Source organism: Chiloscyllium punctatum, chromosome 3 (assembly GCF_047496795.1).
Source record: "Chiloscyllium punctatum isolate Juve2018m chromosome 3, sChiPun1.3, whole genome shotgun sequence".
NCBI classification, from domain to species: Eukaryota; Metazoa; Chordata; class Chondrichthyes; order Orectolobiformes; family Hemiscylliidae; genus Chiloscyllium; species Chiloscyllium punctatum.
Window position 1 is genome coordinate 14,232,260 of NC_092741.1, and position 24,924 is coordinate 14,257,183.

The 24,924-nt window shown below is 44.7% G+C and overlaps 1 protein-coding gene across 1 annotated transcript in view; it reads left to right on the top strand.

Moving 5' to 3' along the window:
- LOC140453945 (dynein axonemal heavy chain 8-like) overlaps window positions 1-24,924 on the top strand; it is a 1,117,430-nt gene that overhangs the window by 917,464 nt on the left and 175,042 nt on the right. Inside the window, exons 70-71 of the mRNA XM_072548819.1 lie at window positions 15,268-15,483; window positions 19,502-19,639. Of these exons, the coding sequence (XP_072404920.1) occupies window positions 15,268-15,483; window positions 19,502-19,639 (354 nt within the window). The remainder of the gene's footprint in view (window positions 1-15,267; window positions 15,484-19,501; window positions 19,640-24,924) is intronic.

A 24,924-nucleotide genomic window follows, 5' to 3' on the forward strand; every position in this document is an offset into this window, starting at 1 on the left:
CTTCATCAGGAATAGAGGCAGGGAGTCCATCCTGCAGACTCCCTGCCTTTACACCTGATGAATGGCTTTTGCCCGAAACGTCAATTTTCTTGCTCCTTGGTGCTGCCTGACCTGCTGTGCTTTTCCAGCACCACTCTGATCCAGACTCAGGTTTCCAGCATCTGCAGTCCTCGTTTTTACCCACAAAGAGCTGGAGTAGATGAGCTTTGGGCCCCAAGGAGCCTACAAGCTGCACTGCTACCCTGCTATAGAACGCTTCATCACCGGAACTTTCCAAATAAACACCAAGGGATTGCTGGGCTGTTGGTGAGATCCTTCCTGTATGCCCAGACTCTCTGCCCCACCACACACTGCCCTCAATGTGGCTGCAGAGGGATAGAGATTTATTAGACATATCCTTCTGGAATGTGCCTGTGCGAAGGAAGTCGGGAGAGAGAAGCAAGGTTCTTGTCGAAATTCATGCTGAGCAGTTCCATGATGCAGACTATACAGTCTGTTCCCTGGGATGCATACTGAAACAAACATTGACTGCGCCTGGAAGACCATCACCTGGTTGAAAGATACTCTTTGGCCTGCCCGAAACTTGTTAGGTTTTCCAGAGTAAGGAAAGTCTAGATTAGATTCCTGATGAAGGGCTTTTGCCCGAGTTGTCGATTTTCCTGCTCCTTGGATGCTGCCGGACCTGCTGTGCTTTTCCAGCACCACTCTAATCTAGAGTCTGGTTTCCAGCATCTGCAGTCCTCACTTTGCCTTTCCAGAGTAAAGAGTTGACCCTGACTGAGTGTTGCAGACTGGCACATTCCATGGTCCAGGACTACGTGCTGAGGGACATCCTAAAGCTTGGGGCAGCTGCCGCCAAGGTGCAGTGGAGAAAGATTCACTGAGATCATTCTGCTGAAGTCAAATGGGGGTCCATTCAGTTATTGGCCCCTTCTGGTGCCTCAAATATATGTTAATATAATCTTGTACAAGTAAGAAATGTCTTGGGTTTGTTTGCTGGGTGGAATCAAACTCCAATGTTTGTTTGTTTCTTCATATGCTACTGAACAGAATCGGACTGCTTTAGTTACTATGTATAGAAAGAGAGATTTTTATGAATAACATATATTTTTGAAATCATAAAAAATATCATTTTGAGCAAAACTCTAGGATGGTGTTTTGGTTCCTTGGTTGTCTCTGAGATGATACAGGATATTCTGAAGATTATGAGGGGAAGGGATGAGCATCCAGAGGCAGTGGTCTATATTGGTAGGCAGATAGAGAAATGAGGTCCACCACAGGGAGTTCAGGGAGCTAGGTAGGAGGTTGAAAGACAAGAACTGTAGGATTGATATCTCGGGATCACTTCCTGTACCACATGCCAGTGACTAGGAATCGGGTGATAATACAGTTAAATATATGGTGAAAGAGCTGGAGCAAGAGAGAGGCTGTCAGATATGTGGATCATTGGAATGTCTTCTGGGACAGATGGCACCTGTACAAGAAATATAGGTTGCACCTAAATTGGTGGCTCACCAATCCTGGCAGGGAAATTTGCTATTGCCACCCAGGAGAGTTTAAATTTGTGTGGCAGGGAGCGCAGGAATCAGAGCAATAGGTCAGCAAGTAAAATGACTGAGGAGGAGTCTGAGACTCAGGGCACTAAAGCTACGAGGAAGAGGGGGAGGCTACTAAACACAGCAGGGACTGGCAGTCTAAAACATTTGTTTTAATGCAAAGAGCATGAAAGCTAAGGCAGATGAACTTAGATTGGATTAATAGATAAAACTATGATTTTGTAACTCTCACAGAGACATGATTGAGACAGGAACAAGATTAGCAACTTAATGTTCTGGGATTTTGAAGTTTCAGGCAAAGTAGAGTGGGATGTAAATGAGGAGGGAAGTTGTGCAAATTATGAGGGAGAATATCATAATTGTTCTGAGTGAGGACATCTTGGAGGGCTCATCAGTAAGGCCATTTGGGTAGAGCCCAGGAATAGGAAAGATGCAATCATTTTGATGGGATTGTACAGCAGCCTCACAAAAGCCAGCAGTGACAGGAAGCATTTATAGAATCATAGAGATGTACAGCATTGAAACAGACTCTTCGGTCCATCCCGTCCAAGCCGACCAGGTATCCCAACACAATCTAGTCCAACCTGCCAGCACCCGGCCCATATCCCTCCAAACCCTTCCTATTCATATACCCACCCAAATTCCTCTTAAATGTTACAATTGTACCAGCCTCCACCACTTCCTCTGGCAGCTCATTCCATACACGTACCATCCTGTGTGTGAAAAAGTTGCCCCATAGTCTCTTTTATATCTTTCCCCCTCACCCTAAACCTATGCCCTCTAGTTCTAGACTCCCCGATCCCAGGGAAAAGACTTTGTCTATTTATCCTATCCATGCTCCTCATAATCTTGTAAACCTCTATAAGGTCACCTCTCAGCCTCCGACGCTTCAGGGTAAACAGCCCCAGCCTGTTCAGCCTCTCCCTACAGCTTAAATCCTCCAACCCTGGCACCAATCTTGTAAATCTTTTCTGAACCCTTTCAAGTTTCACAACATCTTTCTGATAGGAAGGAGACCAGAATTGCACGCAATATTCCAACAGTGACCTAACCAATGTCCTGTACAGCCGCAACATGACCACCCAACTCCTGTACTCAATACTCTGACAATAAAGGAAAATGTACCAAACGCCTTCTTCATTATCCTATCTACCTGCGACTCCACTTTCAAGGAGCTATGAACCTGCACTCGAAGGTCTCTTTGTTCAGCAACACTCCCATTAAGTGTATAAGTCCTACTAAGATTTGCTTTCCCAAAATGCAGCACCTCGCATTTATCTGAATTAAACTCCATCTGCCACTTCTCAGCCCATTGGCCCATCTGGTCCAGATCCAATTATAATCTGAGGTAACCCTCTTCGCTGTCCACAACACCTCCAATTTTGGTGTCATCAGCAAACTTACTAACTGTACCTCTTATGCTTGCATCCAAATCATTTATGTAAATGACAAAAAGTAGAGGACCCAGCACTGATCCTTGTGGCACTCCACTGGTCACAGGCCTCCAGTCTGAAAAACAACCCTCCACCACCACCCTCTGTCTTCTACCTTTGAGCCAGTTCTGTATCCAAATGGCTAGTTCTCCCTGTATTCCGTGAGATCTAACCTTGCTAATCAGTCTCCCTTGTCGAACGCCTTACTAAAGTCCACATAGACCACATCTACTGCTCTGCCCTCATCAATCCTCTTTGTTACTTCTTCTAAAAACTCAATCAAGTTTGTGAGTCATGATTTCCCACACCCAAAGTCATGTTGACTATCCCTAATCAGTCCTTGCCTTTCCAAATACATGTCCCTCAGGATTCCCTCCATCAACTTGCCCATCACCAAGGTCAGGCTCACTGGTCTATAGTTCCCTGACTTGTCTTTATTGCTCTTCTTAAACAGTGGCATCACGTTTGCCAACCTCCAGTCTTCCAGCACCTCACCTGTAACTATCTATGATACAAATATCTCAGCAAGAGGCCCATCAATCACTTCTCTAGCTTCCCACAAAGTTCTCGGGTACACCTGATCAGGTCCTGGGGATTTATCCACCTTTACCCATTTTAAGACATCCAGCACTTCCTCCTCTGTAATCTGGACATTTTGCAAGATGTCACCATCTATTTCCCTACAGTCTATTTCTTCCATATCCTTTTCCACAATAAATACTGATGTAAAATACTCGTTTAGTATCTCCCCCATTTTCTGCGGTTCCACACAAAGGCTGCCTTGCTGCCCTTTGAGAAGCCCTATTCTCTCCCTAGTTACCCTTTTGTCCTTAATGTATTTGTAAAATCCCTTTGGATTCTCCTTAATTCTATTTGCCAAAGCTATCTCATGTCCCTTTTTTGCCCTCCTGATTTCCCTCTTAGGTATACTCCTACTTCCTTTATACTCTTCTCAGGATTCACTCGATCTATCCTGGGTATACCTGACCTATGCTTCCTTCTTTTTCTTAACCAAACCCTCAATTTCTTTAGTCATCCAGCATTCCCTATACCTACCAGCTTTTCCTTTCACCCTGACAGGAATATACTTTTTCTGGATTCTCGTTATCTCATTTCTGAAGGCTTCCCATTTTTCAGCCGTCCCTTTACCTGCAAACATCTGCCCCCAATCAGCTTTTGAAAGTTCTTGCCTCGTACCGTCAAAATTGTCCCTTCTCCAATTTAGAACTTCAACTTTTAGATCTGGTCTATCCTTTTCCATCACTATTTTAAAACAAATAGAATTATGATCGCTGGCCCCAGACTGCTCCCCCACTGACACCTCAGTCACCTGCCTTATTTCCCAAGAGTGGGTCAAGTATTGCACCTTCTCTAGTAGGTACATCCACATACTGAATCAGAAAAGTGTTTCATTTGCACTTAACAAATTCCTCTCCATCTAAACCTTTAACACTATGGCAGTCCCAGTCGATGTTTGGAAAGTTACCATAACCACCCTATTATGCTTACAGATAGCTGAGATCTCCTTCCAAGTTTGTTTCTCAATTTCCCTCTGAGTATTAGGGGATCTATAATACAATCCCAATAAAGTGATTATCCCTTTCATATTTCTCAGTTCCACCCAAATAACTTCCCTGGATGTATTTCCAGGAATATCCTCCCTCAGCACAACTGTAATGCTATCCCTTATCAAAAATGCTACTCCCCCTTCTCCCTTGCCTCCCTTTCTATCCTTCCTGTAGCATTTGTATCCTGGAACATTAAGCTGCCAGTCCTGCCCATCCCTGAGCCATGTTTCTATAATTGCTATGATATCCCAGTCCCATGTTCTTAACCATGCCCTGAGTTCATCTGCCTTCCCTGTTAGGCCCCTTGCATTGAAATAAATGCAGTTTAATTTATTCGGTGCAATCCGTCCTTCTTGTACAGATCACTTCTACCCCAAAAGAGATTCCAATGATCCAAAAATGTGAATCCTTCTCCTATACACCAGCTCCTCAGCCATGCATTCATCTGCTCTATCCTTCTGTTCCTGCCCTTACTAGCTCGTAGCATTTGGAGTAATCCAGATATTATTACCCTTGAGGGCCTCCTTTTTAAATTTCTGCCTAACTCTCTGTAATCTCCCTTCAGCATCTCAACCTCTTCCCTTCCTATATCCTGTTTCCAATGCGGATAATGACCTCTTGCTGGCCCCTCTCCCCCGTGAGAACATTCTGCACCCTCTCTGAGACATCCTTGATTCTGGCACCAGGGAAGCAACACACCATTCTGCTTTTTCACTGCTGGCCACAGAAACGTCTGTCCGTACCTTGGACTACAGAATCCCCTAACACAATTGATCTCTTGGTACCCCTTGTTGCAATAGAACCAGTCTCAATACCAGAAACTTGGCTATTCGTGCTACGTTCCCCTGAGAATCCATCACCCCCTACATTTTCCAAAACAGCATATCTGTTTGAAATGGGTATATCCACAAAAGACTGCTGCCCTAGGTGCCTACCTCTCTTACCTTTCCTGGAGTTAACCCATCTATATGACTGTATCTGAGACTTTCCTATAACTGCCACCCATCACATACTGTTGCTGTTGCAAATTAGACAGATTATGGACAAATGTAAAAACAGCAAGATTGTTAAGATGGTTGATTTTCACTTTCCCTTTATTAACTGGGTCTCAGTTAGTGTCAGGGGCCTAGATAAGGATAAATTTGTTAAGTGTGTCTAGGATGGTTTTTTGAAACAATATGGAAATAGTCCAAGTTGGGAAAGGACTCGCTGATTTCAGGATGTGATTGAAGAGCTTCAGGGGGAAGGGACCATATGAAACCTGGTATTAAGGATTGAGCCTGGCCAGATGTTTGAAGGTTCAATGGGGAGCATTGCGGGAACAGTGACCATAATTCTCTCAGTTTTAAGTTACTTACGGATAAGGACAAGAGTTATCCTAGAGTGAAAGTATTCAATTGGGGGAAGGCTAACTACCACAATATTAGCAGGCATTGGGGAATGTCGAATGGGGGTAGCTCGTTGGGAGTAAATCCAAATCTGGCATATGGGAATCTTTTAAAGGCCAGTTAGGTAGAGTTCAGCTGAGCTGGCATGTTCCTGCGAAAATGAAGGACAAGGATGGCAAGATTTATGGAACCTTGGATTTAGATTTGATTAGATTAGATTACTTACAGTATGGAAACAGGCCCTTCGGCCCAACAAGTCCACACCAACCCGCCGATGCGCAACCCACACAGACCCATTCCCCTACATTTAGCTCTTCAACTAACACCACGGGCAATTTAGCATGGCCAATTCACCTAACCTGCACATTTTGGGATTGTGGGAGGAAACCCACGCAGACACAGGGAGAATGTGCAAACTCCACACAGAGAGTCGCCTGAGGCGGGAATTGAATTTGGGTCTCTGGCGCTGTGAGGCAGCAGTGCTAACACTGAGCCAGAAAGAGAAATTGAGAGAAAGGAAAAGGAGGCATTCATAAGGTTTAGAAACGGAAGACAGACAGAGCCCAAGAACTCAAACAAGGAATTAGGAGATCTAAAAGGAGCCATGAAACATCTTTGGCAAACAAGATTAAGGACAATCTCAAAGTACTTAATACATATATAAGGAGCAAAAAGGTAGCTAGGAAAAGGGTAGGCCCACTCAAGAACAAAGGTGGGAATTTATGGGTGGAGTCAAAAGAAGTGGGTGAGATCCTGAATGAATATTTGCAATGATATTCACAAAGGTGAATGACATGGTCGGTGGTGAGTCTTGGGAAAAACAAGCTAATATTCAAGGGCATGTCAATATAAAAGGAAGGAGGTGTTGGGTAATTTGAAAAATATTAAGGTTGTCAAGTCCCAGGACCTGATGGGATCTATCCTAGAGTGCTGAGGGAGGCAAGTGAGGAAAATGTTGGGGCTTTGTATGGTATATTTGTATCCTCTTTAGTCACAGGAGAGGTCCTGGAGGACTGGAGAATAGCCAAAGCTGTTCTTTCATTTAAGAAGGCCAGCAGGGATAATCCAGAAAATTACTGGCCAATGAGCCTTACATATGTGGTAGGAAAATTATTGCAGAAGAATTTTAGGAATAGGATTTAGTCACATTTGGAACAAATATGGACATATTTGCAGTAGGTAGCATGGCTTTGTTCAGGGAAGATTGTGTCTCATAAACTTTATTGAGTGTTTTGAGGCAGTGACAAAGATGATTGATGAGGGCAGATTGATTGGTGTTGTCTAGTTGGACTTTAGCAAAATCTTTGACAAGATCCCTTATGGTAAAGTGATACAAAAGATGAAGTCATACAGGATCCACAATGAGCTGGTAAGTTGGATACAGAACTGACTTAGTCGTAGCTGACAGAGAGTTGCATGGAAGGGTGTTTTTGTGACTGGAAATCTGTGACCAGTGGTGTTCCTCAGGGAAGGTGCTAGGATACCTGCTATTTGTAATATATGTCAATGATTTGGAGGAGAATGTAGCGGGCTTGATTTGTAAATTTACGATAATACAAAAATCGAGGAGTTGCAGACAGTGAGGATGATTGCCAGAGGATACAGCAGGATGTAGACTTGGGCACAGAAATGGCAGATGCAAGTAAATCCAGACAAGTGTGAGGTGGTTCATATGGGGAGATATAATGCAGAAGGGAAGTGTACAGTAACTGGCAGAATCCTTAGTAGCATCAGCATGTAGAAAGATCTAGGTGTGCTGGTCCGCAGTCCTGGAAGTGGCAACATAAGCGGATATAGTGGTGAAGAAGGCATATGGCACAATTGATTGGGATGTGTAGTATAAAAATTGGCAAGTCATGTTGCAACTGTATAGAACTTTATTTCGGCCACATTTAGAATATTGTGTATAGTTCTGGTCATCACGCTTGCAGAAGGATGTGGAAGCTTTGAAGAAGGTACAGACACAGGCTGTTGCCTAAGTAGGGAATTAGCTATGAGGAAAGATTGGACAAACATGATTTGTTTCACTTGAACATCGCAGCATGAGGGGTAATCTGATAGAAGTTTGCAGGGATGGAATACAGAGCCACAAACATTTTTTGAAAAATATGGTGCTGGAAAAACACAACAGGCCAGACAGCATCCGAGGAGCAGGAGAATCGACGTTTCGGGCATAAGCCCTTTTTCAGGAATGCGGCTGGTGTGCTAAGTGGGCTGAGATAAAAGGTAGGGGGGAGGGAATTTAGGGGAGGGGCACTGGGAATACGATAGGTGGAAGGAGATGAGGGTGATAGGCCTTACAGGGGATGGGGGCGGAAAGGTCGGGAAGAAGTTTGCAGATCAAGAGGGCAGTGCTGAATCCGGGGATTGGGACTGAGATAAGGTGGGGGGAGGGGAAATGTGGAAGCTGGAGAAGTCTACATTCATCCCTTGTGGTTGGAGGGCTCCTAGGCGGAAGATGAAGCGCTCTTCCTCCAGGTGTCATGTGGTCAGGGTCTGGTGATGGAGGAGGCCAAGGACCTGCATGTCCTTGGCAGAATGAGAGGGCGAGTTAAAGTGCTCAACCATGGGGCGGTTGGGTTGGTTGGTGCGGGTGTCCCAGAGGTGTTCCCTGAAACATTCCGCAAGTAGGCGGCCTGTCTCCCCAATGTAGAGGAGACCACATCGGGTGCACCGGATACAGTAACTGATGTGTGTGGAGGTGCAGGTGAATTTGCGATGGATATGGAAGGATCCTTTGGGGCCTTGGAGGGAGATGAGGGGGGAGGTGTGGGCGCAAGTTTTACACTTCTTGCAGTTGCAGGGGAAGGTGCTGGGAGTGGAGGTTGGGTTGGTGGGAGGTGTGGACCTGATGAGGGAGTCGCGGAGGGAGTGGTCTCTCCGGAACGCTGATTGGGGTGGGGAGGGAAATATATCCCTGGTGGTGGGGTCTGTTGGAGGTGGCGGAAATGACGGAGGATGATACAATGTATCCGGAGGTTAGTGGGGTGGAAGGTGAGGACTAGTGTGGTTCTGTCCTGGTGGCAGTTGGAGGGGCGGGGTTCAAAGGCAGAGGTGCAGGAAGTGGAGGAGATGTGGTGGAGATCATCGTCGACCACATCGGAGGGGAAATTGCGGTCTTTGAAGAAGGAGGCCATCTGGATTGTTCGGTAGTGGAATTGGTCCTCCTGGGAGCAGATGCAGCGAAGGTGAAGGAATTGGGAATATGGGATGGCATTTTTACAGGGGGCAGGGTGGGAGGAGGTGTAATCTAGGTAGCTGTGGGACTCGGTCGGTTTGTAGTAAATGTCTGTGTTGAGTTCGAGATAGAAATGGAGAGGTCGAGGAAGGGGAGGGAGGAGTCTGAGATGGTCCAGGTAAATTTGAGGTCGGGGTGGAAGGTGTTAGTAAAGTGGATGAACTGTTCAACCTCCTCAGGGGAGCACGAGGTAGCACCAATACAATCATTGATGTAGTGGAGGAAAAGTTGGAGGGTGGTGCCAGTGTAGCTGCGGAAGATGGATTGTTCCACATATCCGACAAAGAGGCAGGCATAGCTGGTGCCCATGTGGGTGCCCATGGCTACTCCTTTGGTTTGGAGGAAGTGGGAGGATTGGAAGGAGAAGTTGTTAAGAGTGAGGACCAGTTCAGTCGGTCGAAGGAGGGTGTCAGTGGAAGGGTACTGGTTGGGTCAGTGGGGGAGGAAGAAGTGGTAGACTTTGAGGCCTTCATGATGGGGGATGGAAGTGTATAGGGACTGGATGTCCATCGTGAAGGTAAGGCGTTGGGGGCCGGGGAAGCGAAAATCATGGAGGAGGTGGAGGGCGTGTGTGGTGTCCCGAATGTAGGTGGGGAGTTCTTGGACTAAGGGGGACAGGACCATGTTGAGGTATGCAGAGATGAGTTCGGTGGGGCAGGAGCAGGCTGAGACAATGGGTCAGCCGGGGCAGTCAGGTTTGTGGATTTTGGGCAGGAGATAGAAACGGGCGGTGAGGGGTTGTGGGACTATGAGGTTGGAGGCAGTGGATGGGAGATCCCCTGAGGTGATGAGGTTATTGATGGTCTGGGAGATGATGGTTTGGTGGTGGGAGGTGGGGTCATAGTCAAGGGGGCAGTAGGAGGAGTTGTCCGCGAGTTGGTGTCTAGCTTCAGCGGTGTAAAGATCGGTGCGCCAAACTATCACTGCGCCTCCCTTGTCTGCCAGTTTTATGGTGAGGTTGGGGTTGGAGTGGAGGGAGTGGAGGGCTGCACGTTGTGAGGGTGAGAGGTTGGAGTGGGTGAGAGAGGTGGACAGGTTGAGGCGGTCAATGTCGCGGCGGCAGTTGGATATGAAGAGATCAAAGGCAGGTAAGAGGCCAGTGTGGGGTGTCCAGGTGGATGGGGTGTGTTGGAGGCAGGAGAAGGGGTCGTCAGAGGGTGGGCGGGAGTCCTGGTTGAAGAGGTAGGTGCGGAGGTGAAGGCGGCGGAAGAAATGCTCGATGTCTCGCCGCGTGTCGAACTCATTGATCCGGGAGCGTAGGGGAATGAGGATGAGGCCTCTGCTGAGGACTGATCATTCATCCTCAGAGAAGGGGAGGTCTGGAGGGATGGTGAAAATACGGCAGGGCTGGGAGCTAGGACCTAGGACCTAGGACCTGATGTGGGGCTGGAGCTGGGAGTGAGGGCGGAGTTGGTCGGGGGGGCAGAGATCAACATGGGGGTGGAGATTAACGTGGTGGCAGAGATTAACGTGGTGGCAGGAATAACGTGGGGGCGGAGATTAATGTGGTGGCGGAGATTAACGTGGTGGCAGGGATAACGTGGGGGTGTAGAGTAACGGGGGGGTGGAGATTAACGTGGTGGCGGGGATAATGTGGGGATGGAGATTAATGTGGTGGCAGGGATAACCTGGGGGCGGAGAGTAATGTGGTGGTGGAGATTAACGTGGTGGCAGGGATAACGTGGGGGCGGAGAGTAACGTGGTGGTGGAGATTAACGTGGTGGCAGGGATAACCTGGGGGCGGAGAGTAATGTGGTGGTGGAGATTAACGTGGTGGCAGGGATAACGTGGGGGCGGAGAGTAACGTGGTGGCAGGGATAACGTGGGGGTGGAGAGTAATGGGGGGGTGTAGATTAACGTGGTGGCGGGGATAATGTGGGGGCGGAGATTAATGTGGTGGCAGGGATAACCTGGGGGCGGAGAGTAATGTGGTGGCGGAGATTAACGTGGTGGCAGGGATAACGGGGGGGTGGAGATTAACGTGGTGGCAGGGATAACGTGGGGGCGGAGAGTAACGTGGTGGCAGGGATAACGTGGGGGCGGAGAGTAACGTGGTGGCGGGGATAATGTGGGGCGAAGATTAACGTGGGGGCAGAGAGTAACTTGGGGGTGGAGAGTAATGTGGGGGCGGAGATTAATGTGGTGGCGGAGATCGACGTGGGAGTGGCATAGCGTGCGGTGTGGTCCTTTTTTTTCCTAGGGTAGAAATATCAATTATTAGGGGACATTAGTTTAAGGTAAAAATGGGAAAGTTTAAAGGACAGGCAAGTTTTTAACACAGAGAATGGATAATGCCTTGAATGTGCTGCCGGGAACGTGGTGGAGATGAATAAAATAGCAACATTCAAGAAGCATCTTACAAATCCATGAATAGGCAGGGATTAGAGAGTTACAGACTGCATGGAGGCAAAAGGTTTTTAGTTTAGACGAGCAGCATGTGTTGGTGCAGTTTGGTAGGCCAAAGGGCCTGTTCTTGTGCTGTATAGTTTTTTTGTTCTTTGTTCTAATAGTGGTTAGTTCTCAAAAGGAGAATGTATAGAATGCTCAGGATGGTTTTCAGTCAACTTCCTAGACATGTAGACAAATATCACTAAGACAGGCAGTTGCCTCTTGGATCTTCCCTTTTTATGTACTCATGGGATGTGGGCATTGCTGGCTGGGCCAGAATTTACTGCCCATCCTTTAATTGTCCTTGACAAGGATGGTGAGTTTCCTTCTTGAATCCTTGCAGTCCAAACACTACTGTATCCAATCATTTTGCCTGTCAAAAAAGAACTCAATGACTCTCTGTGACATGATGGCTGTTGAGGATAGCTCATATTAAATCATGGACATCTGATATCAGTGGTTTGTAAGGTCATAGTTGTCCTGAATTCCAACATATCAGACACATTCCAGGATATTAGTGATAATCTGTGTGACATCTCCCATGCAGCTGTACATTACTATATAAAAATCATAACAGTAACCCATTCAAGAGAATCAACCAGTCCATCATGTTTCCAACTGTTACAGCCTATCAGGCTGAAAGAACCTTTGTGCTAGAGTAACACTCTCCCAGGCTGACTGCATGCCTGTGGTTGACAGGTCTCCCATTGGCTAACAAGGGGACTTCAATAATTGGAAGGCCTTACAGTCAAAGTTCAATTCTTCTGTGATTACTACCAGATGTTGATCTATGCACAGGAGATGACATGAGCTGTACATTTCCAGCATTTCCAGATACCACTGCTTTTTGACTGCTCATCCCACTGCATGACACTCCCAAACAGTCAGTAAGAGGTAGAAAGGAAGATACATCAGAGAAGTATGAAAATAATAAGAAATAGTCGGGGATTTCAACTTTCCTAATATTAGTTGAGTTAAAGATAAAGTCATCATAATGGCAGAAGGCCACTCTCTAATGAGAGAGAAATGACTGGCTGTGAGTTTAACCTGAGGATTACCATGTCTCAAGTGAGGGTTAAAGTAAAGAGGTGGAAGCTTATGTTAACCTCAGCTGGTGTAGGAATTGAACCTGTGCTGTTAGTACCATAAGCCAGCCAATCAACCAAATAAGCTAATCAATCTTCATCATTGGGATAAGCAAAATGTGAAAGGATTAGAGGGAGCAGAACTCTCAAAGTGTATCCAACAAAGCTTTTTAAGCCAGCATATCAAAAATCTGACAAGAGCCAAGGCAATGCTGGACCTAATTTAGGGAACAAAACTGGTGGTCAGAATGTTAGTGGGACAGCATCTTGGTGATAATGATCATAACTCAGTAAGGTTTAAGGTGGTCATGAAAAAGGACAATGGAATCAAATGAAAGGTTTTGAATTCAGAGAAGGTAGACTTTAGTATCATAAAACAGAGTGGCGTGGATATTTCTATAGACTTTCATGAAAATAAAGATAAAACCCTGAATAGAACAGCAGCCAATTTTGTTATGAGTTTATTTTGCATGACTAGCAAAGAACAATTCTGCTGCTAGTGACTGCTCCATAATAGCTTGGCTTGATCATCCATTATAAGAACATAGGAAGATGTAAACCTATGATCACTTTATGAAAAATCACGGACTCTTTGCTAATCTGAAATACAAGTAGTGCCTCGACTTACGAACTTAATCCATTCCGGGACCCAGTTCGCGAACCAAAAAGTTTGTGAACTGAATCAATTTTTCCCATTGTTTGGATAGCGTAAGAATGCTTGGACGTAGCAACGAACACTGTTCACAGCGCACGCGCCAAAGACGAACTGAATGAGATCACGCAGGGCCCAAGAGCTTTTGCGTTCAATAAGCACGTAGCAAAGCAGAAAAATGAAACCACATGGTCACACACAGGCTTTTTGCGTCCGTACCTTCGTTCGTACCTTGAATTTCGTACGTATGTTGAAGCAAAATTTTACGTACAATCCTGTTCGTAAACCGATTTGTTCGTGAACGGGGTCGATCGTATGTCGAAGTGCTACTGTAATTATAACTTCAACTTTATAATTTATTTTCAGAAATGATAAGAAATGTATTGTTTTTGTCTTTTGTTGTACACTCAATTTGAATGCATAGAACAACTTAGGAGCATAGAAGTTACTAAACTATACTGAATCTACTTCACCTGCTACCATAGAGTTGCCACATGAGACAATGACAATGGTGCTGTTGACTGTGTAAGCAATAACTTTCCATCAATGACTCAATCTGAATTTTAACAAGGGGTAAAAACAATGACTGCAAATGCTGGAAACCAGAGTCTAGATTAGAGTGGTGTTGGAAAAGCCCAGCAGTTCAGGCAGCATCCGAGCAGCAGTAAAATCGACGTTTTGGGCAAAAGCCCTTCATCAGGAATACAGGCAGAGAACCTGAAAGGTGGAGAGATAAGTGAGAGGAGGGTGGGGGTGGGGAGAAAGTAGCACAGAGTACAATAGGTGAGTGGGGGAGGGGATGAAACTGATAGGTCAGGGAGGAGGGTGGAGTGGATAGGTGGAAAAGAAGATAGGCAGGTAGGACACGTCATGGGGACAGTGCTGAGCTGGAAGTTTGGAACTGGGGTGAGGTGGGGGAAGGGGAAATGAGGAAACTGGTGAAGTCCACATTGATGCCCTGGGTTGAAGTGTTCCGAGGTGGAAGATGAGGCGTTCTTCCTCCAGGCGTCCTCCAGGTGGTGAGGGAGCGGCGGTGAAGGAGGCCCAGGACCTCCATGTCCTCGGCAGAGTGGGAGGGGGAGTTGAAATGTTGGGCTACAGGGCGGTGTGGTTGATTGGTGTGGGTGTCCCAGAGATGTTCCCTAAAGCGCTCTGCTAGGAGGCGTCCAGTCTCCCCAATGTAGAGGACACCGCATCGGGAGCAATGGATACAATAAATGATATTGGTGGATGTGCAGGAAAAACTTTGATGGATGTGGAAGGCTCCTTTACGGTCTTGGATGGAGGTGAGGGAGGAGGTGTGGGCACAGGTTTTGCAATTCCTGCGGTGACGGGGGAAGGTGCCAGGATGGGAGGGTGGGCTGTAGGGGGGCGTGGACCTGACCAAGTAGTCACGGAGGGAACGGTCTTTGCGGAAAGGGGTGGGGAGGGAAATATATCCCTGGTGGTGGGGTCCGTTTGAAGGTGGCGGAAATGTTGGTGGATGATTTGGTTACTGCGAAGGTTAGTAGGGTGGAAGGTGAGCACCAGGGGCGTTCTGTCCTTGTTACGGTTGGAGGGGTGGGGTCTGAGGGTGGAGGTGCGGGATGTGGACGAGATGTGTTGGAGGGCATCTTTAACCATGTGGGAAGGGAAATTGTGGTCTCTAAAGGAGGAGGCTAGGTGACAATTTAAGATTGAGATGAGGAGGAATTTCTTCTCTCACATGGTTGTCAGTCTTTGAAACTCCTTGCCACACAGAGCTAAGGAGCTAAGGAGTTTGTATTTAAGGCTAAGATTGATAGATTCTTGATCAGTAGGGGAAATCAAGGATTGAGGCAAAGGGCAGGAAAGTGGAAATGAGGAATATTAGATCAGTAACTTTGTGTTGAATGGTGGAGCAGGCTTGAATTGCCTACACCTGTTCCTATTTCTTATGTTCTTATGGTCTAATGAACTTTTGTCACTCCTTTATTCTAGTTGTTGAGTGGCACTGGCTTTCTCCAGGCTCTGCAGCAGTTTCCAAAGGACACCATCAATGATGAAACAGTAGAACTTCTCCAGCCATATTTCATGATGGAAGATTATACATTTGAACATGCTAAGAAAGTCTGTGGGAATGTCGCTGGTTTGTTATCCTGGACTCAAGCTATGGCTTCTTTCTTTGCTATCAACAAAGAGGTGCTGCCACTCAAGGTAATATTGAATTCAAAGAATATTATAATCAAAAAGAGGACTTCAAACTTTTCATTGTATTAAAGATATCTATGTAAGTACCTTTCAGAATTATATTTTGTGCAGCTTCAATATTTTCATATTTACATGAAAATTACATTTACATTTCAAAGATATTTACATGAAAATAGAAATTGAAACTTCTGAAAATAAATGCCTCAATAATCCATAGTTAATTTGATTTCCTTGTTTTGATTGAGTATGAACAAGATTTAATTGGATCATTTCACATTACTGTTTTACCAGCACTGCATTTTATCAGCATACAGCACAAGTCAAAGATTTGAACAGTCACCTTATTCTCTGTGATCCCTGTGATCATAACAGAAGACATAAAAAATAAATCATTTTAGTGTAGAAACAGCAAAATTATTGATAAACTAGTCTTGAAGCAATTCATCACAGAAGAAAGCAATTTGGCCGATCAATTCACTGCCAGTTCTTTTGCAGAGCTATCCAATTGGTCGCACTGTCCTGTTCTTTCCCCATATAAGTACATTTTACTCTTTCAAATATATATCCAACTCTCTTTGAGAGTTATAATTAAATCATTATCACTGCTTTCAAAATCACTTGTTGCATAAAAATGGTTCTTTCGCCAATCACACAAAATTACCTTCAGCCACTGAGGGGAAAAACAGGTTTCTTTTCATATACTGTATCCAAATACTTCATGATTTGAGCCATCTCTGCCAAAACTCCTTTTGATATGAAAACAAATGCACATTACTGCAGATGCTAAAAGTCTAGCATTATGTAACAACTTCTATACTCAATCAGGCTAAACTGGATAGACTTCCAAGAAGGAGCATGAGGATTGTCATGCATCAATAACTCATCTCCAGTATTTGAAATGCAGAGGTCAAACCAACTTATGAGCTACCTGCTCATCAGAATGGATTTTGCATGCAGTAATGTTAACAATGCTGATTATTAACTCTGCGAATAGCAGGGGCCCAGAATTGTTACTGCTTTACATTAAATATGGTCCTCATTTCTAATGCATATGGTTTTAGCATTTAAGTTTTATGGCAATGTAGTTCAAGTTATTTTTCTGGACTTTTAGAAGGGTTTTGGTGAAGTATGGCATACAATCCTTCCTGGGAATGTAAAAGCCAAAGGTTAAAGTTCACAAGAACAGCACAAGTACAACAGAAGACCATTAGATAGAGAAGCAGAATTAACCCTTTGTACCATTGAGTATGTTCTGCTATTCAAGCATGGCTGATATATTTCTCAACTCTATTCTCCTGCCTTCTCTTTATAACCTTTGATCCCTTTCATCTCGTTAACCTATCTATTTCTGTCTTAAATATGTTCAGTGACTTGGCTCAGTGATAGCCTTTTATTGCAATGAGCTTCACATTCCTCCTCATCTCAATTCTGCAGGATCATCTCTTCAATCTGAGGCTATATTCTAAGGTCCTAGTCTCCCATACGAGGGAAACATCTCCACATTCATTATATTAAGGCCTCTCAGCAGTCCTTCAAGTTTCAATCAGATCCTCACTCATCCTTTTAAACTCCATCAAGTAAAGAGCCAGAGTCCTCAACCACTCATCATATGACAAGCCCTTCATTGTAGGATCATTCCTTTGAAACCCCACCAATGCCAGGATGTCCGTCCTTAGGTATATGGCCCAAGACAGCTCACAAAATTCCAAATGCAATCTGACAAAACTTAGCAGTGCATCCCTGATCTTGCATATTAGCCGTCTCAAAATGAATGCGAACATTGCATTTGCCTTCCTAACTGCAAACTGAACCTGCATGTTTACCTTAAGATAATCCTGAACTAGGATTCCTAAGTGTTTTTGTGCTTCAGATTTCTGAAGCCTTTCCTTACTTAGAATATAGTCTTTGTGTCTCTTCTTCCAACAAAGTGCATAACTTCACATTTTCCCACTTTGTATTCCATCTGCCGCTTCTTTACCCATTTTCTTAGCTTCTTCTACAGCTATCCTGCTTCCACTCTGTCCCTCCACCTATTTTTGTGTCATCTACAAACTTACCATAATGTCCTCAGTTCCTTCGTTCAGATGATTAATATATAACGTGAATAGTACCAACAGTGACTTATGAAGATGTGGGTGTACTATGCCTTGAAGAAAGTTAAAAGCTAGCATAACTACCTGACAGCACCAAGTGTTCTCAACAAGATACAATGTAACATGTGGTCCAACAGTTAGTGTAGCTGGTTGCCTGGAGACAAAAGCAGATTTGAATTAGGTCAATCGATTTAAATTTTACCCCCAAAAATACCAAATTCCAATCAAGTTTGAATTTAGTAAATTGACAATCTTAAAAACCAATGACATGAAATGATGCTTTGGGGGTGTAAGACTGGGAAAGGTTGAACAGTTTGGAGGAGAACTGCCACAAGACCAACAGATGTAGACTGCTAGTCAGAATGGTCTGAGAGGTACCTGTCTAGAGAAGGAGTTTGCATGGAGGAAAATATTGACACCGGCCTGGAGAGAAAATCTGCAAAGAGAAGATTCGACAGCTGGCTGGTTTTGAAATTTGAATTTTTCAGTAAATCTTAATCAGAGGTTTTATTGGGCTAGTATTGTAGAAGGTAAAAGTTTGGTTAGATGAAGGAGTTGTAAATAGTTGTTAGTTAATTACTCTCTGTTAATACTTTAAGAAATAAAGTTATTACTTTTACTTTAACTCGTCCTTGGCCACTCGGATTTTCACAAATTAATGCATGGGATAAATCTTTTCTATGTTGCTGGTTTAGATTAAGCAGGAGGATTTACCCCATGTCATAACATGACTTTTGAGAAACTCCATTAGTCACTGGCTGCTATCCTGAAAAAGACCCCTTTCTCCCAACTCTCTGCCTTCTGACAGACAACCATGAGGAAACATTTCTTCACTTAGAAGATTATGTATTTGTCTCCATTTCCCCCAAAGACTTCAAATCCTTCTTAAAATTGCCCAGGATTTCATGTACTATTTCAGTTTATTAATTACCCTGAACAAAGCTGTTCCCTCATCAAAAAGCTCCATTAATTTTGTGAAGCACTATTTGATACATTATTCTCAATATTTTTTATGCTTCATGTTCTAAACTATCCGTGTAGGAGATGGGTGCATTGTGATAGTTAATTGAGCTGGTAATCCAGAGTTCCAGGCTGAAGTCCTGGTTATATGGGTTAAGCCACCACCTCCATGTCGCCACAATCTCCTCCCCCACTCCCACTGCTATTTGTGGAATTTAAAATTTGTGAATAAAAATCTGGAATTCAGAAAGTAGTCTTTGGAAGAGTAACAATGAAGTCATCATCAGTAGTTTCAAAATTCTGTTTTGTTCATTAATGTTCTTTCGGGATTCAGTGGAAGAATTAGAAGAAAACAGCGCTGTCACAACTGTTAGGAAAATATACTGTTATGGAATCAACATAACTGCTGCCTCACAGCGCCTGAGACCCGGGTTCAATTCCCGCCTCAGGCGACTGACTGTGTGGAGTTTGCACGTTCTCCCCGTGTCTGCGTGGGTTTCCTCCGGGTGCTCCGGTTTCCTCCCACAGTCCAAAGATGTGCAGGCCAAGTGAATTGGCCATGCGAAATTGCCCATAGTGTTAGGTAAGGGGTAAATGTAGATGTAGGGGTATGGATGGGTTACGCTTCGGCGGGGCGGTGTGGACTTGTTGGGCCGAAGGGCCTGTTTCCACACTGTAAGTAATCTAATCTAATCTAATCTAATCCATTTCTCCATTTAGCACTATCATAAATTATAAAGGAAGGATTTAACAACAAATAGCCTTGGAAGAAGTTAAACCCTTAAGAAATAAGCAGAAAAGCTTGCCTGTTTAAATCTTATGCACTGAATCTTTCTGGAGTGATTAGATTAGAGACTACTTTTTCTTCAGGACATCATGTGTGTGTGGCCAATGAGATGATATGTGCAGTTGATGGAAGTCTTCTAATAAAGTGAAACTGATAGGTTTCTGTTTTTAATACCTGTATTTAGGCTAATTTGGCAGTGCAAGAAAACCGCCTCCAACGGGCCATGAAGGAGTTAGGAAGTGCCCAGGCACAGCTGGATGAGAAGCAAGCTGAGCTCGACAAGGTACAGGCCAAGTTTGATGCTGCCATGAAGGAGAAAATGGTGAGTCAGAATCCATAGGACTTGTAGCTGATTAATTGGTACATTCTTCTTATTCAAGCTGATTTCTGTCTGAAATCATAATAACTGAAATAAAATATTAGGTATTTATCCAAAAAATGTTTCCCTCTACAAAGCTTAAACTGTGGCAAAGTCTGATTGATATGTGCCATAGTCCAACAGAACAAAACCAAGCAAAGTTAACCTTGGTGTGGTAGATGCCAAGTTTAAACACTCAGGTTTGAATATTAACATTTGGACCTTGTTGAAGAAAGGTTTAACAGCAAGGCCTCAGGAACTTGAGATGTCATTGCGCAGGTTTATTACCATGGATTTTTAGTTGAACCCTAAGTTTCTTGCTTCCATATTTATCAACTAATTGGAGCATGGTAATGATCTGTCCTGATTGCCCAAGCATTGGCATTTAAAGGAGCCTTTCTTTTTGAGGGACAACCAATCACAGCTTAGTTCAGTCATTCACCTCAAATAAAAGGCTCCTTTAAATAACAAGGATTGAGCAATCAGGGGCAGGTCATTATCATTGAGAAGTTGTGACCAGCTGCCGCCTTGAAGCACAGCAGCCAGAGGTTGACAAACTGTGACAAAAGATCTCCAAGGTGGTGGCAGAGTAGGACTCCTGAGCCCAGGCTCATCTGCTCCATCCACTTTTCTTTTCTTTCTTTTTCTCTTTTCTTGTTTTCTTTCTCTTCACCTACCTTTTATGAAAAGCTCAGTCACAGCAACGGCTCGGCACCGGCAGTGAGGTAGGTCCAGCACAGACACGTGACAGAGAAATCAAAGGTGAGTTTTCAGTTCCCAGCAACTTCTCAGAGATGAGGTGGGCTCCGAATGGACATCAGGAGATAGTGGTAATCCAGCCACGTTTCGGTAGGTGCTGGAGCTGGCGGTATCGGTGGTGGTTTCATTGGTGAGGTCCAGTGAGAATTCATAGTGGCAGCAGCATCGGTGGAAGCAAGATGGTGCCAGGACGTGGTGACTCCCGCTGTGGCTGCTTGGCAAGAGGACGTAAGGCTGGTCACACCAGACCCTGAGCTGAGCACTTAACACGAAGGACTTTTTTTTTAGATTAGATTACTTACAGTGTGGAAACAGGCCCTTCGGCCCAACAAGTCCACACCGCCCCGCCGAAGCGTAACCCATCCATACCCCTACATCTACATTTACCCCTTACCTAACACTATGGGCAATTTAGCATGGCCAATTCACCTGGCCTGCACATCTTTGGACTGTGGGAGGAAACCGGAGCACCCGGAGGAAACCCACGCAGACACGGGGAGAACGTGCAAACTCCACACAGTCAGTCGCCTGAGGCGGGAATTGAACCCGGGTCTCAGGCGCTGTGAGGCAGCAGTGCTAACCACCGTGCCACCGTGCCGCCCAACTGTGCCACCGTGCCGACTTTAAAGTTGAACTTTATTTCTTTAGTTCTTTATTTTTCTGCCATTACCTTCTATGCTTTGGCTTATTTTTCTGTGTTTCAAGATGGCGCTGGACAGCGGCGACACTGCAACATATTTTATGTATTTTGTAACAAAATACATGCAACAATATAAAGATCAAATTATTCAATCAAACCAAATCTGATTGGGGAGCCATTATCATGAAGAGGAGCAATGTTGTGCCTACTTCAGCATTAAGCATATTCAGTGAGCAAATGACTTAGAACCGTATTTGTGAAGGGCTGACCTTATAGCACATGAAACCTGGGAAATCCCAATATGTGTAACTGCCTCGTGAAGGAATAGACAGTAGTAGAAAACACATGGCTGATTCTCAACAAGGACAAGTTAAATTGAATGTTCCATTTCAAATGTGAATTTGAGTGCAGGATAAAGCCCATCAAAATATTGAGAAAGCAAATTCTTAAATGCAGCTGCATATTTAAATATAGCAAATTAAGAATTAAGGATGTACTGATGACCATGAAACTATTGTCGATTGTCAGGAAAAATCCCATCTAGCTCAGTAATGTCCTTCAGGAAAGGAAATCTGCCATCCTTACCTGGTCTGGCCGACATGTGACACCAGACCCAGAGCAAAGTGGCTGACTTTCAACTGCCTTTGGAAATGGCCTAGCAAGCCATTCAGTTGTACCAATTCTTCTAAGCCTCAACAAAGAAATGAAACGGGATGGACCTCCAAGCATGACCAATGCACTGAAAAACAACAGCAAAACCAGCCCTGCCAACCCCACAAAGCTTTTCTTCCAAACATCAGGAGATAGTGCCAAAATTGGGAGAGCTGTCTCAGGGGCTAGTCAAGCAACAACCTGAAATAGTCATACACACAGAATCATACCTTGCAGACAATGACCCAGACAAGGCTATCTTCAGCCCTGGATCTATTCTGTCCTACCAGCAGGACAGATGCACTAGAGGTGATGACCCGGTAGAAGAGAGTTGGAGGGAGTTGTCCTGGGAGTCCACAACATTGACTCCAGACCCTATGTAATCTCATGGCTTCAGATTAAACATGGACAAGGAAACCTCCTGCTGGTTACCAAGTATCATCCTGCCTCCACTGATGAATCATACTCTTCCATGTTGAACAGCATTTCGAGGAAGCATTGATGGTGGTAAGGACCCAAATTGTACACTGCGAGGGGGATTTCAACATCCACCAGGAATAGTCACATGGCAACAGCACTACTCTTCAAGCTGGCCAGGTCCCAAAGGACATAACTGCTAGACTGGGTCTGCATCAGGTGTTAAGGGAAACAACAAGAAGGAAAAGCATACATTACCTCATCTTTACAAATCTTCCAGCTGCAGATACAAATGGTCATCGGTAAGAGTGACAACTGCACAGTCCTTGTGGAGATGAACTCTCGCCTACACATTGGAAATGTGTCAGTATCACAGTGCGAAATGAGACACAATTTGAACAGGTCTGGCAACTCAAGATTGGGGATCCATGAGACACTGTGAACCAATAACAGCACAATCTATAACCTCATGGCCTGGCATATCCCCACTAAAAAGATTATCATCAAGCCAAGGGATAAACCCTGGTTCAATGGTGAGTGCAGGAAATCATGCCAGGAACAGCACCAGGCACACCTGAAGATGTCAACCTGGTGAAGCTACCAAAACAGGACTAGTATGCCATACAGCATAAGCAGCAAACAAGAGACGGAGCTAAGTGATCCCACAGCTAACGGATCAGATCTAAGCTCTGCAATCCTGTCACATCCAGTCATGAATGGTGATGGACAATTAAGCAACTCATTGAAGGAAAAGGCTCCACAAATATCCCCATTCCCATTGATGGAAGAGCCCAAACATCAATGCAAAAAGAAAAGCCCGAAGGATTTATCGCAATCTTCAGCTGAATATATCAACAAGATAATCCATCTTGGCTGCTTCCAGTGACCCCTGGAGTCACAGATACCAGTCTTCAGACAATTCAATTCACTCCACATGATAGCAAGGAATGATTGGTGCACTGGATACTGGAAAGGCTACCAGCTCTAACAAAATTATGACCATTGTGATGAAGACCTGTGCTCCAGAACTTGTCGCTCCCCTAACCAAGCTCTTTCAGTACAGTTACAAAGCTGGCATCTTCCCAACAATATGGAAAATTACCCAGGTATGTCCTGATCACAAATAACAGGACAAATTCAACCCAGCTAACCTCTGCCCACCAGTCAATCTCAATCATCAGTAAAGTGATGAAAGATGTCATCAACAATTCTATCAAGCAGCACCTGTTAAGCAATAATCTGCTCAGTGACATCCATTTTGGGTTCTGCCAGGGCCACTCAGCTCCTAGCCTCACTACAATCTTGGTTCAAACATGGACAAAGGAGCTAAATTCCAGAGAGGAGGGGAGAGTGACAGTTCTTGACATCAAGGCTGCATATGACTGAGTATGGTAACAAGGAGCCCTAGCAAATCTGGAATCAATGGGAATTGGAGGAAACTATCTGCTGGTTAGAGATTATTGAGCACATCGGAAGACAGGTTGTGGTTGTGGAAGGTCAGTCATCTCAGCTCCAGAACATCCTCTGCAGGAGTTCTTCAGGGTAGTGTCCTAGGCCCAATCAGCTTCAGCTGCTTCATCAATGACTTTCCTGATTTGGAAGAAGGTATAGATTGCCTCATTAGCAAGTTTGCAGATGGCAGTAAGATTAGTGGTGTAGCAGATAGTGAACTCGGTAAAAACAATGACTGCAGATGCTGGAAACCAGATTCTGGATTAGTGGTGCTGGAAGAGCACAGCAGTTCAAGCAGCATCCAAGTAGCTTCGAAATCAACGTTTCGGGCAAAAGCCCTTTTCCTGATGAAGGGCTTTTGCCCAAAACGTCAATTTCGAAGCTACTTGGATGCTGCCTAAACTGCTGTGCTCTTCCAGCACCACTAATCCAGTAGCAGATAGTGAAGGGGACTGTCAGAGAATACAGCAGAATATAGATTGGAGAATTAGGCAGAGAAATGGCAGATGGAGTTCATTCCAGACAAATGGGAGGTAATGCATTTTGGAAGATCCAATTCAAGAGTGAACAATACAGTAAATTGAAAAGTCCTGGGGAAAATTAATATACAGAGAGATCTGGGTATTAAGGTCCATTGTTCCCTGAAAGTGGCAATGCAGGTCAGTAGAATGCTTTCCTTCATCGGGCAGGTATGGAGTATAAGAGTTGATGGGTCATGTGACAGTTGTATAAAACTTTGGTCTGGCCACATTTGGAATACTGTGTACAGTTCTGGTCACCACATTACCAAAGAATGTGGATGCTTTGGAGAGACTGCAGAAGTGGTTGACCAGGATGTTGCCTGGTATGGAGGGTACTAGCTACGAGGAGAGGTTGAGTAGATTAGGATTATTTTCATTGGAAAGAAAAAGGCTGAGGGGGGGATCTGACTGAAGCCTACAAAATCATGAGAGGTTTAGACAGGGTGGATAGCAAGAAACTTTTTCTCAGCATGGTGGATTCAATTACTAGGGGTCATAAGTTCAAAATGAGAGGGGAAAAGTTTCGTGGAGATATACGTGGAAAGTTCATCATGCAGAGGATGGTGGGTATCCGGAACGTGTTGCCAGCGAAGGTGGTAGGAGCGGGAATGATAGCATCATTTAAGATGTATCTAGACAGATACATGAATGGGCAGGAAGCAAAGGGATACAGATCCTCAGAAAATAGGCGGCAGATTTAGGTAGAGGATCTGGATTGGTGCAGGCTTGGAGGGCTGAAGGGCTGTTCTTGTGCTGTAATGCTCTTTGTTCTTTCTTCTAACTCGACAGAGGCCTGTCTCTCCCATCAA